This window comes from Oryza brachyantha, chromosome 1 (genome assembly GCF_000231095.2).
Source record: "Oryza brachyantha chromosome 1, ObraRS2, whole genome shotgun sequence".
Classification (NCBI taxonomy): domain Eukaryota; kingdom Viridiplantae; phylum Streptophyta; class Magnoliopsida; order Poales; family Poaceae; genus Oryza; species Oryza brachyantha.
Genome location: NC_023163.2, coordinates 27,884,401 through 27,897,288, shown reverse-complemented (window position 1 = coordinate 27,897,288; position 12,888 = coordinate 27,884,401). Strand labels below are relative to the sequence as shown.

The 12,888-nt window shown below is 40.7% G+C and overlaps 3 protein-coding genes across 7 annotated transcripts; 1 reads left to right on the top strand and 2 right to left on the bottom strand.

Annotated features, from left to right (window-relative positions):
• Nucleotides 1-256: 256 nt before the first annotated feature.
• On the bottom strand, nucleotides 257-4,156 carry LOC102708756 (aldo-keto reductase family 4 member C10-like). Of its 5 annotated transcripts, none has more exons than XM_015843770.1 (7): nucleotides 3,885-4,156; nucleotides 3,705-3,755; nucleotides 2,992-3,068; nucleotides 2,740-2,872; nucleotides 1,920-2,195; nucleotides 1,560-1,808; nucleotides 257-656 (listed from the first exon to the last, which is right to left on the bottom strand). In XM_015843770.1, exons 1-7 carry the CDS (start codon nucleotides 3,993-3,995, stop codon nucleotides 573-575), a joined length of 981 nt encoding a protein of 326 aa, XP_015699256.1. In that variant the 5' UTR covers nucleotides 3,996-4,156; the 3' UTR covers nucleotides 257-572. The 5 variants fall into 5 exon arrangements, with proteins under 5 accessions (XP_015699256.1, XP_006645006.1, XP_015699258.1 ...); XM_006644943.2 differs by having other exon boundaries at nucleotides 2,785-2,872; XM_015843772.2 differs by lacking the exon at nucleotides 257-656 and having other exon boundaries at nucleotides 1,299-1,808; nucleotides 1,920-2,002; nucleotides 2,084-2,195.
• A 1,741-nt stretch (nucleotides 4,157-5,897) lies between these two features.
• On the top strand, nucleotides 5,898-8,849 carry LOC102708481 (CASP-like protein 5B1). Its single transcript, XM_006644942.3, has 3 exons — nucleotides 5,898-6,249; nucleotides 7,273-7,405; nucleotides 8,453-8,849. The coding sequence occupies exons 1-3, from the start codon at nucleotides 6,119-6,121 to the stop codon at nucleotides 8,651-8,653; spliced, it is 465 nt and encodes a 154-aa protein (XP_006645005.1). The 5' UTR covers nucleotides 5,898-6,118; the 3' UTR covers nucleotides 8,654-8,849.
• A 1,402-nt stretch (nucleotides 8,850-10,251) lies between these two features.
• LOC102708196 (probable mannose-1-phosphate guanylyltransferase 3) lies at nucleotides 10,252-12,450 on the bottom strand. Its single transcript, XM_006644941.3, has 5 exons — nucleotides 12,346-12,450; nucleotides 12,008-12,215; nucleotides 11,508-11,570; nucleotides 11,152-11,391; nucleotides 10,252-11,082 (listed from the first exon to the last, which is right to left on the bottom strand). The coding sequence occupies exons 2-5, from the start codon at nucleotides 12,116-12,118 to the stop codon at nucleotides 10,411-10,413; spliced, it is 1,086 nt and encodes a 361-aa protein (XP_006645004.1). The 5' UTR covers nucleotides 12,119-12,215; nucleotides 12,346-12,450; the 3' UTR covers nucleotides 10,252-10,410.
• Nucleotides 12,451-12,888: the final 438 nt, after the last annotated feature.

Below are 12,888 nucleotides of genomic sequence, written 5' to 3'. Positions count from 1 at the left end.
CCAGAAGAAGTCTAGAGTTGATCTATTGCTCACGGAGAAAGGATTTTATGCAAGAGTAGGATATATAGACAACAAATAAGTACTACCCATAATAACTTTATTTTTCGTTTTTCTGTATCCAAAATTTAACCATTCGTCTTATTTGAAAAATTTTAACAAAAAATTAAAATAAATTAGTCACACATAAAATATTATTCATGTTTTATCATCTAGTAAGAATAAAGTATTATTCAAATAAAAATGAAAAATGGTCTTATTTCAGGACGGAGGTAGTAGCACGGGATAAACGATGCCAAAGGCGAAGCACCAAACTAGCATGATCCAGTGTTATTCAGATTATTATTCAGAGGAGCACTAAAAAGAATTTCTATAGGGAACATGATGCTGCTGATCAAGCAACTCGTTACACAGGTTCTATGAGGTCAAGAGTACTCAACCACCATCGGATTTCTCCCGAGAGACGAGCACTCAACCACCAAACATTGGATAAGCATATATTTGCGAATACATGATGATCAATGAGCGTGATCGCCACTAACGTAAGCTGCTCCCAGGGAATAATCTGACTGCTGCTAAATTTCCCCGTCCCAGAGCTCCTCATGGGTCTTGTAAACGCTGTGAGGATTAACAATGACGTCTCCCCTGAGCAGCCTAACCTGAACATCGTAAAACAATAGCCAGAAATAACTGGAGCACTGCTATGCGGATGCGGAGTTAGTAGAAGCGGTGCAAGATAATGATGGAGCTACTTGATTGATGCCTTGACGGCAAACAAAATAGCCCATGGCATAAGACCTACAGAACTGTCCTGCTAAGGCCAGTAGAGGTGACAAAAAACCAGGAGTGAACAAACAATTTCTTATGTCACATGACAACAGAATCGCAGCAACGTTATGAGAAATGAGACAAGCAACATAATCATCAGAAATCGAAGGTTATTAATGCATTGCTCAGATATTACAAAGTACAACGTCAGCCTTGAGCGTACGCATCATTTCAGTATAATGTGTGATGTTATATCTTTGAACTATATAATTGATGCTTCATGCTTGTTCCCTGAATGTGTCTAATAAGGGGTAAAAGAGTGTTCCTATGAGTATCCTGGCACTGGTGTTCCAGACCAATTAGAAGCTATAAACAGTACGCTACTCACTCTATTCCATATTATAAAATGTTTTGACTCTACTTGGATTTATTCACGAATCAATGTATATGTTTCATATAGGTGTCTAGATTTTTTTAGTATCCAAATGAATCTAGAGAAAGCCAGAACATCTTATAATGTGAAATGAAGGTAACACTACTTAATTACCACAGCCTAGCATGCTTCAAGGGAAACAATATTATTTGAGAGTATTTGCAAATGGAAATTTGCTTCCAAAGGTAAAGGTCGTCATATGGAATTTAGAAACATTTTATGGATGAGTTTTACAACATTAATTTCCTCTATATAGCCATCTATGAACCGTTACCAGTGTAATTTTGTCCCAATTATACGAAGCAGACACTGGCTGTTTGAGATGTTTGAAAACAATCACAACAAATATAGTTGAACTAACCTGCTTAATCTCAGAGAACTTAGCAAGCAAGTCCTCTGGAATAGACCAGTCATAAACATCTATGTTCTGCTTTATCCTTTCTTCCGTCACACTTTTTGGGAGTACACTGTGACCCATCTGAATGTTCCAGCGCAGTGCCACTTGTGCAGGAGTTTTGCCAAGCTTCTCTGCAATTGAGATGATGACAGGTTCCTTAAGGACATTACTGTTCATCCATATTGAACCAGGTGAACCTAGTGGCGAGTATGCCTAAAAAAATGAGGAAAAGATGATTAGTACGATTCAGAAAAGTAAAAGCGATAGATGCCATTGCTCATTAACTAGATCATTGAAGTAATTTTGTAAGTACCACAGGCTTACAGAAAAATGAACGCCAGTTGACTGGCAAAAGTTATGTAGCTTCGATTGTTGCCAACCAGGATGGCACTCAACCTGATCAACAGCTGGAGGTACATGAGCTACAGCAAGTAGGTCACCCAGTTTTTTCGATGAGAAGTTACTCACACCAATGGCACGAGCTTTACCAGAATCATATAACTTCTCCATTGCTCCCCAGGTAGATGGGATGTCAGGCGGTATGTAGTCTTCAGTGTTACTAATGCCGGATCCCTTCTTTACTCTGAATGGCCAGTGAATCTGCATAAATATAATGGTGATTACTGATTAGAGATTATGAATAGCATGACATGTAGAAACCATTTTAACAAGGAATCAACTAAATCAAAATTTAACCAGAGGTATCACAACTTTGTCCAGAACAATATTATCAAAGCCATGAACTATAGGCACATAATGATCCCAGAAGAAATCTTTCGACAAAAGCCCATATAAGGGAAACAGCGAACTAATACTAGCACAAGAAGAATAAAGTATCCTATCTATACTGATTTGTTTATTGTGGTTACATGGCAGCCTAAAAGCTTCCTGCTTACCTAATGAATGATGAAAGGAAGTTATCATGCAATGGACTAGCAATCTAGCACATATAACACAGCCTGCTGATGATTTTGATATTGATGGCTCAGCGCTAATCTATGGCAGATGGCAGAATTTTTGCTAGATAATGTAACATCAGTTATCAATGTGCATTGACTGACCAGAAGACTTATTTTGCAGAATATACTGGTATAGAAATGGAGCTAGTTGTTATAGATTGATGCCAATGGTTCCAAAGAAAGACCTTGATGGTGGAAAGAACAATGAGCAAGTCAAATAAGATATATACAAGGTAAAGATCCAGGTACTCAAGCTGTAAGTCACTCAAGGTTTCATCTAGTGACTCAGGCACATCCTCTGGGGCGTGATGATCACACCTGACAAACATATCCATCACCATTGATCAGTTTGAAGTAAAGCTCCAAGCAAGCACTAGGCATTCCCAATCAACTGCAAAGACATAATTACGGGTCAATCAGACAAATTTTGAGATTACCATAGCTTAGATGTGATAAACAAATCTTCACGTTTGACAACTCCCTCTTCAAATAGCTTCTTCAGAGCCATCCCCACCTGAAAACCCAAAATGTGGTCATCAATTGTTACTCATCGAAACAATATTAGGTTGGGATCTGGTACAAAGTATGTAGTACACCCTCTATTTAATATTGTAAGACTTTCTAGTTATATCTAGATTCATCTATTGATAAATGTGTATGTATATGTGTCTAGATTAATTTATATTCATATGAATCTAGACAAGACTATAAAGTCTTTCATTATGAAAGAGAGGGAGTAGTAAGTGCTAGTTTTGAGTTCCAGACTTCCGGTTGCCAGCAAATGGACATGAGTACTGGCGTACTATGGATTTGTTCTTTACTTTGAAAACTTTTTAACGTCTTTTTGGATAAGGTGGAATATCATCAACATTTTTTCCTAAACAACTAGTACTAGTTCACCATCAGTCATTCAGTCCATATAAAATGGAGGAATAATACATAATTACATACAAGTTTCCATAACAGTATGGTGCTCGAATGGTGCTCGATTGACTCGAGATCGCTCCTGCTATCACTTATTGTGTTAATACAAAATTCATACACGAACCGTTGCAAACAAAGACATAGACTAACACTAGGCAACATAAAATTCTGCAACGATACCCCAGTAATGCATGAAGGATTCAGAGCTTGGGACAAACCAAGTTACCTCCTTTTCGTTCTTGTACATCCTGGCGCAATCGATGTGGCGGTACCCGGCCTGCACCATACGAAAACAGTCCTACATTGATCTCCCAAACATCACCCGGCCCATGGTCGGGGAGAAAAAATAATCTGAAACGAAGCAGGTCGAGACTGAAGAGAAGAGGAGACGCTGCGAATGGGGAACCTTGACAGCAGCGTAGACGGCAGCACCGACGACCCCGGGGTCGGACTGCCAGGTGCCGAGCCCCACCGAGGGGATCTTGGCGCCGGTGTTGAGCACGAAATGCTTCGCCATCTCCGCGCTCTTCCGAGTCTTCCCACCACCTCACGGTCTCGCGTGCAGCACGGGGAGCAACGGAGGCGGCCGCGAGGTGGGGATGGGCGGGATCGCTGGTCGCTTGGCTGGTTGGCTGCGGCCCCGAACTTCTTCCGGGTATAGGGGCTAGGCGTTCACCATTGTGGTGGTGGCGGCAGGTGGTGCAGTGGTGTCTGCGCCCAAGTGGACGTGGGAATTTTTTTAATTTTTAGTTTTATTTAATAAATAATTTATAAAATCACATTTTTTTAAAAAAATTTACAAATCTAACCTCCTCGCACTCCTCGAGGGTAGAAGATAACGTGGCAGATGACGGAGAGGGAGCCCGGGAGGCTCCCCTCTATGGCTCGCTTGGTAGCGGCTTTCCCGGCATGGTGGACGCTGTGTATTCCCCTCCCGTGTACGAAGGTCACCATATTCAGTCGGTGGGAGCTTAACCTAGCTCTCCCGCTCACCTCTTACTCTCCTATCCTATGAGAGTGAAAGGACGGTGGGGATTAAGTTGCCATGACATCGCCGACTTGTGAGTTTGTCGTATGCACATGCTTGTGGATCAAGCTTGCATATGAATCCATGAGTTTGCATTGTGAATCAATACTTATTTCCTTAGACTATTTTTAGTAGTGCGTTAGAAAGAGTATCCAAGCAATATGATACTAGATAGTGGTTGTTGCAAAGACAATAGCGGTAGTAAGTTTTCCCACTATAGCAATGTCAATATGTCATTGTATGTCATTGTACTATTAAAATAGCAGCGGGAACTTTGTGACCTCTGAAAAATAGTAGTCACAACGTAGTTATGTTGGCTGCTATTTGGTATATATATTGCTAATTTTTATTTATTAGGTTTGGCTCTGTGACTAAAATATTACCTAAACCATAAGTTTTGAGTAAATTAAGCACTAACATGCAATTTATAATTTCAGTAAATAAATTAATCTCACACAAACTACAGATATAAATAATTTACTGATATTTTGAGTGGTATTTTTTTTATTCCTCATTATATGAACTTCAATCCGCGAGAAAATATTATTTAGAACCTTACTCACACTTATATGAGAATTTGGTGGGTATACGTAGTGACGTATATCTTTCGATGTCATTAAAAATCATGTAGTTGGTTAAATGTCCGTTCTAAATACAGCAACTTCCGTCTACAAACCTAAACAACTACTAATTCAGATTTAAATATAAATACTGTATTAAAATAAAGATGAAGATATTTATAAACGAAAAATAATTTATGAGTAAAATGCTTATATATGTATTCTTAGCGAAAGTCAATGCTGAAAAATAAACTTCGTCGAAAAAGTCTCAAAGTTAACTTCAAATTTAAAGTCAAAAATTTAAATTTTGTGTTCCAAGCCTTAGAGTATATTCAAGAGAATACTAATATTTTACTTCTAAAAAATTGTATTGGGTTTATCTTAAATAAATATTAGACATAAAAATTACATACTCCTTCGATATAAATCTAAAAATAAATAACTTGTATTACGAACATATATTCATGATCTAAGATTGAGCTAATTTTAAGCATGTGTAAATATTAAGAATGAATTTAGTAACCTATTGACAATAGATTTGTAGCCTAATTCACCAAATTAAGTTATAGGGATTAATTTTAGACATGCGCTGAAGATGAAGTGAAAAAGGGCTGAGGGAGTACCCACCCGACTGAAATGAGCCAACAATCTTCGCCATCTTTGTAAGCAAAGCCACGCAAGCGACCGCGTCCTGCCTTGTCCCCACCGGCGCCGCCAAGCCCGCACCCGCACCCGACGCCGCGCGACCCCCAACCCGGCGTCGTCACCGCGCACCAATTCCACCAAAGCGCCCTCTCTCTCTCTCTCTCTCTCTAGACACAGCGCGGCGCGCGCCACCTTTCGCCGTCCATCCACCGCGAAAAGTCTCCTCCCCTAGGCCTGCGAGCCCCCCCACGCTTTGAAAACCCGAAACGCTTGTTCAACTCCCAGCACCGAAACCGCCCACCAAACTTCCGCCGCCCCCGCATGGCCGGCGATCGCCGGGGCGGCGTCTGAGAGGGGCGCCCCGCGGTCGGAGGAGGAGGTGGGGGGGGGGGGGGGCGGGCGATCGAGATGAGGGAGCTGGCCGGCAGCCCCGGGACGTGGAGCGGCCTCTCGCTGCGGGTGGGCCAGCTCGTCTTCGCCGCCGCGTCCGTCTGCGCGACGGCCTCCGCCCTCGGCTTCGCCGCCTACACCGCCTTCTGGTACGTACTGTACTGTCTCGCCGAGTCGCCGTCGTCTCGTTGGATTCTATTGCCCGATAGCTACGAGCAACCGCCGCCGCCGGTGCGTGCGATGTGTTTGCAAACCGATCCGGGATTCTCTGGATGGTGTCACGCGTGCTTAGGCAGCGTGGTTTCGTGCGGATCATAGGCATCATACACGCTTAGTTGAAGCCCTGAACAATCATGACTGAGTCGGCCGATTTGCTGATTGATAGGATTGTTGGGGTATCTGCAGCTTTGTTGCTGGATCATTGATGTCCCATGACTCTATATCCGACCGATTGCTTCCTAGAGTCATTTGGTGCTGTATGAGATGGAAGTTTTGTGGCAATGAGGTTTCCATTGTGCATTATATTATTCACATAGGCAGAACGATTCATTTTGTGATGCTAGTTTGTGTCATTTGGATCATCAAAGTAAATATGCCGTCTCTACTACTTTGAATATAAGTTGACCGTAGACTCTTAGTCTAGATATGTAGGTGATAAACTGTAAAATTTGAGCAGACACTCCTGCAAAATTGACTATCAGTTAAACCGATTCAGTGATCGAGGCATCAGTTTCAAACTGTAGGATGGCTTTGTGCATCTTTGGGTGCAGCATCCTGGATGTTGTTATCCCAGTATTTAAAAATTTTAATTGGCAGGAGAAACATTTTCGAAGGTGGTCAATAAAATGATTTATATGTTGATGGAACACCGAGCAACTTTTTATTGTTTAAGTATATGAAGGCATGCCAGTCATTCATCATAATATGTTCTTCATTTGTTTGTCCTATATTTTTTATGAAAATCTGTTTGCCTTGTATATTAATACCATTCAATTTGATGAGCGACATATGAAGTTTCAGTGTTGTTTATACTGTTGATAACATTGTTCTGTACATTTTATGGAAGGAATCTGTCAGGTGTATGCACATGTGAACATCTGTACCATTATAGAACTTGCAGACTGAATGGTCTCCTGTTGAGTAACCAGGTTTTAGTGAACTCCAAATTTCAGCTACTTGATTGCATCGATGGGACTTCAAGCGCTCTGGAGCTTGGGACTCGCCTGCCTTGATTGCTATGCCTTGAAATTCAAGAAAGATCTCCAGAGTGCTGTTCTTGTGAGCTTATTTGTTGTCGGCGATTGGGTAAATATTTTTTTATTTGATCTAATTTTTTTCCTGTAATATATTATTTCACCTCAGCACTTCCCACAATCATTCAAATGGATATATTTTTTAGAAACAAATTCAGTAATGATTTAAATGTCTGAAAAGTTCTCTGCTGGTCTTTGTCGTAGCATAAATATTTCACTAAGATAGAATCTATATAAAAAGAGTTTTTTTACCATCCTTCAAAAATTACCTCAAGGTACTACTCTTTTTAATGTAAAAATTATGGTACCTTGAGGTACCAAAAATTTATACTAAAATTCTTAGTATCTTGAGATACTTTTCAAGGATGGTAAAAAAGCTCATATAAAAATGTTTCCAATAGAAATGAATTGCTCTAGCACATCAAAATCATATTCTATTGTATTTTGAAACATGTTAAGTGTTCCTGGATCATTTTGGTTTTAGCAATATTAATCAACATCCTTTTTGCATGTTAACTTTAAGCAAAGTTTCAGCTAAGCAGTATCAGTAGCATTACCTGGATGTTGATAAAGTTGGTACCTGTCTTAGTTTCATTTAGTACATTCTGATTGTACGTAGTATTAGGATACAAGTAGGATGGGTCAGACCAACCCCTGACTCATCCTAGTTCTCTACTTGCTAACTAAATCAAATAAATGTATGCAATTTGGACCACCAATTTAGTGAGGACTGGAAAGTCAATAAATTGAGATGGTAAGGTCAACCAACTTGTGTCCTTAGTAGAACTGGAATATAAAGTTTCGAATACAGGAGGTTGCCCGTTTCACTATTCCTACATGAGACGAACAAATTCTTAGCCTAAGCACATAAAATGTTTTCATGACTTGCAACTCATTCGCATTACTGTACATCTTGCTTCATTGGGACCATAGGATGACATTTATCTTACCACATTTTGCAGTTCAAACTAGTTTGGATTTGGGACATAAAGATCGTTAATCATTTTGTTCCATATCTAAACATTTTTTTTGTCGGGCATATCTAAACATTTACAGCGTTCATTCTGAAGTATTGAAGCAGTAGTTGTACATGATGCAGGTAACCGCAATCCTATCGTTCGCTGCGGCATGCTCAGCAGCAGGCGTAGTTGTTCTCTTTGATAGGGACATATACGCTTGCAGAAGGGATCCCCAACTCCCTTGTGGGAGATTTGAACTTGCCACAGCATGTGCTTTTCTTTCTTGGGCGTTTAGTGCCACATCTGCCCTCGTAATGTTTTGGCTCCTGGCATCATTGTGAGTAAATTTGTACAACCTTTGTCTGTAGTTCCCCTTTGGTTAATCCCATCTCTGTATACAAGCTAAGTTTTCAAGAAGACAACACAAGTTACACAACAGGAGTTCTGAAAAAACTCAGACATACAAGCTCCATGGATTCTGTTTCTGAGAAAATAGTTGAAGTTGAATGGAAGGTCAGCATGAAATTTTGTGTTCCATATTCTCAAACTTAGGTGTTATTTCAAGATGTGAATAATCACATTTCGTTCAAGTCGTGATTTTGGTTTTGGTTTTTTATCCCGACCCCCAGCTGACGGACTTATCAGCGCGACTTTCCCGTTTGCCTATTGCATTAATTTCATATTTTTGTATACGTAACCTTTCGACCTTCTAGATTAATTTACACGAAACAATTGAAACTTTTGTGGTATAATTTCACTATCAGTCCCCTAGCAAACTACATTTTCACCACCGCAACGATGGCTAAATGAAATTAAGTGCAGGTATCTTTTAGGGAACATTCACCAGACATTGCAAAAGTCATCCGGGTTAATTTAAGACGATAGACGCACCAAGACGAAACATCTTCTATCTAAATTATCCAACGACAAGGACTGCATCCTAAAGCGACTCTGGCTTGCCCAGCGAGAGAAAAATGCCGTGGCTTCAATTCACTAAACTTCCGGTCCACATAATTTTGGGTCATACTCACTGGCACTTTTTACGCACGTGATAGGTACTTGTGAGTTGTGACTTGTTCCAACCAAGAAAAAGGTCCAATGCATATTCGCTTCCTGCGTTTCTCATGGCCATATATGTATATGGATAACCATTTCTTGGAGCTATCTATAGTGTAGAAAATAATATGGAACACTCTGGTCCTCACAATGTCTCCGGGTTGCAAGAGGCGGATGGAACAAGAAGCATGTACTATGAAATATATGATTGTTTCTCATCTCGTTGGCTTCAGCTGTTCCACTAGCTCGTTTGATCTATTGATTGAGACGCCTGAAGAACTTCAGATCCATAATCCGTTCACTCATTAGGTATACAGAAAATGATATGTTTCAGTTGTCAGTACAGATAGAAATCACCACCACAAAACACAACTGCAACTGCGAAGCCCAGGACAGAATCATGAGCACATTGTCGTTCCATAATTCCAATTTTTTTCTCTCGAGGAGTTTCATACCAATAATTTCCAGATCTTATAACAATGCAACCAACCTTACAAATTGAGCAATATTTCATGGATCTTCTACATATAACAGTACATATTTCCTTGGAAAAGAATATCATTCATTTGCACCATTTCATTCATTTGCTACAAATTGAGCAATGGACCATCGATCTTCTCCATATCAGTACATATTTCTGCGGAAATGAACAAAGTACAAGGCTGGCCCTTTCTTCTATAGAAAATTCTTCTGGTCCTCTCGGTGCAGGGCTATAAGAACTTAAAATACTCACAGTCCAAATAAAGTACAATTAAATTTACCCTTTGAAACCCCTTTTTATGTTTGCCTACTATTCCTACATTAAAGCACTTGTGTGAACAAGAAATGAAAAAAAGGAACAGGACAACATCCTCAGCCTCAAGAAGAACGATAACAACCACCCACAAATAATGATGGCACACTGAGTTCTTGCTGACAAATAGTATCAGAATGTGAACGATACACATATAAGGTCAACATCTTGGAAGCCTCACATGTATAAAGATGGGCACATTAAAACAACTTGAGTGTACCATAACATACAAAAGGTTAGCTCACAGCCTCACATGACAATCTCAGGCTTCAGGATGCTTGACTTGATCTCTTTATGGGGGAGAACAACACCACCATTGGTATAGACCTCATCACCTACATGTACATCCTCTCCTAGGATAGTCATATTTTCTATTCGTGCCCATTGTCCAACAGTTGAGTGCCATCCAATAATGCTGTTTGATATGCAAGCATGCTTCTTAATACGCACGCTGCGCATCACCGTGCAGCGGGAAAGCCTCACACCATCCTCCACGATGCATCCAGGACCAATAGCAACATCAGGACCAATCAGACAACCTTCGCCAATCTTGGCACTCTCGTGCACTAGCACGTTCCCAACAATATGTGCTCCAGCGGCTAGCCTGTCAGCTGATCTCTTCCTAATTGAATCCAGATAAAGACGCAAGCCTGTAATGTAGTCCCTTGGTTGGCCAACATCCATCCAAAAACCTGGAAGGACCATGGCGTAGAGCTTTTCATCAGCTGCAATTCGAGGAAAGACCTCTTTCTCAATTGAAGTTGGCTTCAGTTCAATGCGGTCCAGAACAGACGGATTCAACAAGTAAATTCCCGCATTGATCTTGTTGCCTACAAATATTTTTGGCTTCTCAATAAATTTTTCAACCAATCCAGTGACCTCCTCCATAACCACAACACCATATTTTGATGGCTCATCCACCTATATTGAAACAATTAGTCAGTATACATAAGTATACAATCCATGGAAGTGATTAAAGAATGGATCAACCTTAGTGACCATAATAGTTGCCTCGCCACCATGGTTCTTGTGAAATTTTATGAGCTCAGCAAAAGGGTATTCACTTATGACATCACTGTTGAGGACAAAGAATGGCTCGCCAGACCCATCCACAAGTTTGTCCCTTGCTAGAGCAAGAGGGCCAGCAGTTCCTAAGGGCTCAGTCTCTTGGGAACATGTGATTGTGATGCCAAGCTTATCCTCAAAGTCCTTCAGAAAGTTGAGCATTACCTGAAAGACAGAACAGAGCAAACCAATTAGAATGAAAAGTAATTATATATAAAAAAAGAATGCAAAGTTAAATACATACTATATCATGGGACAGCAGTAGAATATCCCCTTTTTACCTCTGGGCGGTAGTTGATGGCCAAAACAACTTCTGTTACTCCAACTTCTTTCAAGGCTTCAATCTGTACAAACCAGTCAGATATCATTATTCTCCTCATGCTCATGTTTGCTGGAACCAACAATATCGCATATAAATCAAGTACTTTTTATAATGGGATTTTTGTGGACAAGAAAAAATTGAGGTGATACCGAAAAAGTTTTCTGAAATCTTGTAACCGAAGTGGTAGTATGCCACACTTATGATGGATGGTTAGTTCTTAGTTGACACCATGTTTATATGGGGTAATAAACAAATCAAATACTAATGCTCTAGTACCAATTTAACACACCTCCCCCCTCCTTTCTTGGAGAGAGCAGTTGGAAGTGTTGGTGAATAATGCATATGAAATGTAAATTATGTAGCACATACCGAATAACATGTGCCCAATTCACCGATTGGCATTGCAAAAAAAGGTACTCTTATTATAACTCCACCAGGGCATAAGCAGAAACCAGTTACCTGATGCAGAATCATGGGCTTGTTCGCAAAATCAACAAGCGGCTTTGGGAAACTGAGCGTCAAAGGCCGAAGGCGAGTGCCAAAGCCTCCAACAAGAATGAGCGCCTTCATGCTGAACCCCCTCCTTTTCTTCTTCCTTCCTGTCCTAACTCCTAACCCCTGCTCACCGGCGGAGGGGCGTCAGGCGGGCTCGGGAGCGGGGGGGAAGCTGCCATGGCAACAACAGTACTCTCAGGTCAGGAGCATCACGGGAAAAGAAGAAAGATTTGGGCTTTGATTGCCCGCTGGCAAAGCTCCACCAGCAATCCAAGAATGGCGAGCTAGGGCTCCTTCCGTACCAGCAGGAGGGATGATCAGCCTAGGAGATCTCTTCCTCCCTGCCCCCTCAACGACCAGCCTTCGAGGTGCCGCGGCTTCGGTGGAAGGAGGCGGCTGACGCTGCGCTGGATCGGGAATCGAGGAATTGATGAGACTTTATAGAGAGGAAGGGGCCGGAGAGGCACGGCGAGGAGGCGGACACGTCGATAGATTCAGGCTTTCAGAGTAGAGACTAGAGAGGATGTGGGGTGGTTTTTTTTTTTTCTCTCGTAGCGAGAACATCGAGTGACGTAATTAGATTTAGAAAATTATTGTATTATATCTATGTTTATACTAAAGATATAAGAAAAATGGTTTATAAATTCATGGCTTCATCGCATGCTCCAAAAACCAAGTGTGTATGAGAGGTATATCCTATATTGATGGTTTAAGTATATGCTTATACATAACTATAGTATAAATTGTCTCTATGTTAGTTTTTAGTGGAAAGATTTTGGAGTTATTGGTTAGCTCTTCTGTAACCTTACTATGAGATATATTTTTTCTTGGTTTTATATCTACGC

What these genes read in the sequence shown, in the direction of transcription:
- LOC102708756 (XM_015843769.2), bottom strand. Translation starts at nt 3,995, where the DNA reads ATGGCGAAGCATTTCGTGCTCAACACCGGCGCCAAGATCCCCTCGGTG. An exon ending in TTTATCACATCTAAGCTATG is followed by an intron (nt 2,873 to 2,991) that starts GTAATCTCAAAA and finishes TATGTTTGTCAG; the next exon opens with GTGTGATCATCACGCCCCAG. An exon ending in CAACTGGCGTTCATTTTTCT is followed by an intron (nt 1,809 to 1,919) that starts GTAAGCCTGTGG and finishes TCATTTTTTTAG; the next exon opens with GCATACTCGCCACTAGGTTC.
- LOC102708481 (XM_006644942.3), top strand. Translation starts at nt 6,119, where the DNA reads ATGAGGGAGCTGGCCGGCAGCCCCGGGACGTGGAGCGGCCTCTCGCTG. An exon ending in GCCGCCTACACCGCCTTCTG is followed by an intron (nt 6,250 to 7,272) that starts GTACGTACTGTA and finishes TCCAAATTTCAG; the next exon opens with CTACTTGATTGCATCGATGG. An exon ending in TATTTGTTGTCGGCGATTGG is followed by an intron (nt 7,406 to 8,452) that starts GTAAATATTTTT and finishes TACATGATGCAG; the next exon opens with GTAACCGCAATCCTATCGTT.
- LOC102708196 (XM_006644941.3), bottom strand. Translation starts at nt 12,118, where the DNA reads ATGAAGGCGCTCATTCTTGTTGGAGGCTTTGGCACTCGCCTTCGGCCT. An exon ending in CCATCAACTACCGCCCAGAG is followed by an intron (nt 11,392 to 11,507) that starts GTAAAAAGGGGA and finishes TCTGTCTTTCAG; the next exon opens with GTAATGCTCAACTTTCTGAA. An exon ending in CAACTATTATGGTCACTAAG is followed by an intron (nt 11,083 to 11,151) that starts GTTGATCCATTC and finishes GTTTCAATATAG; the next exon opens with GTGGATGAGCCATCAAAATA.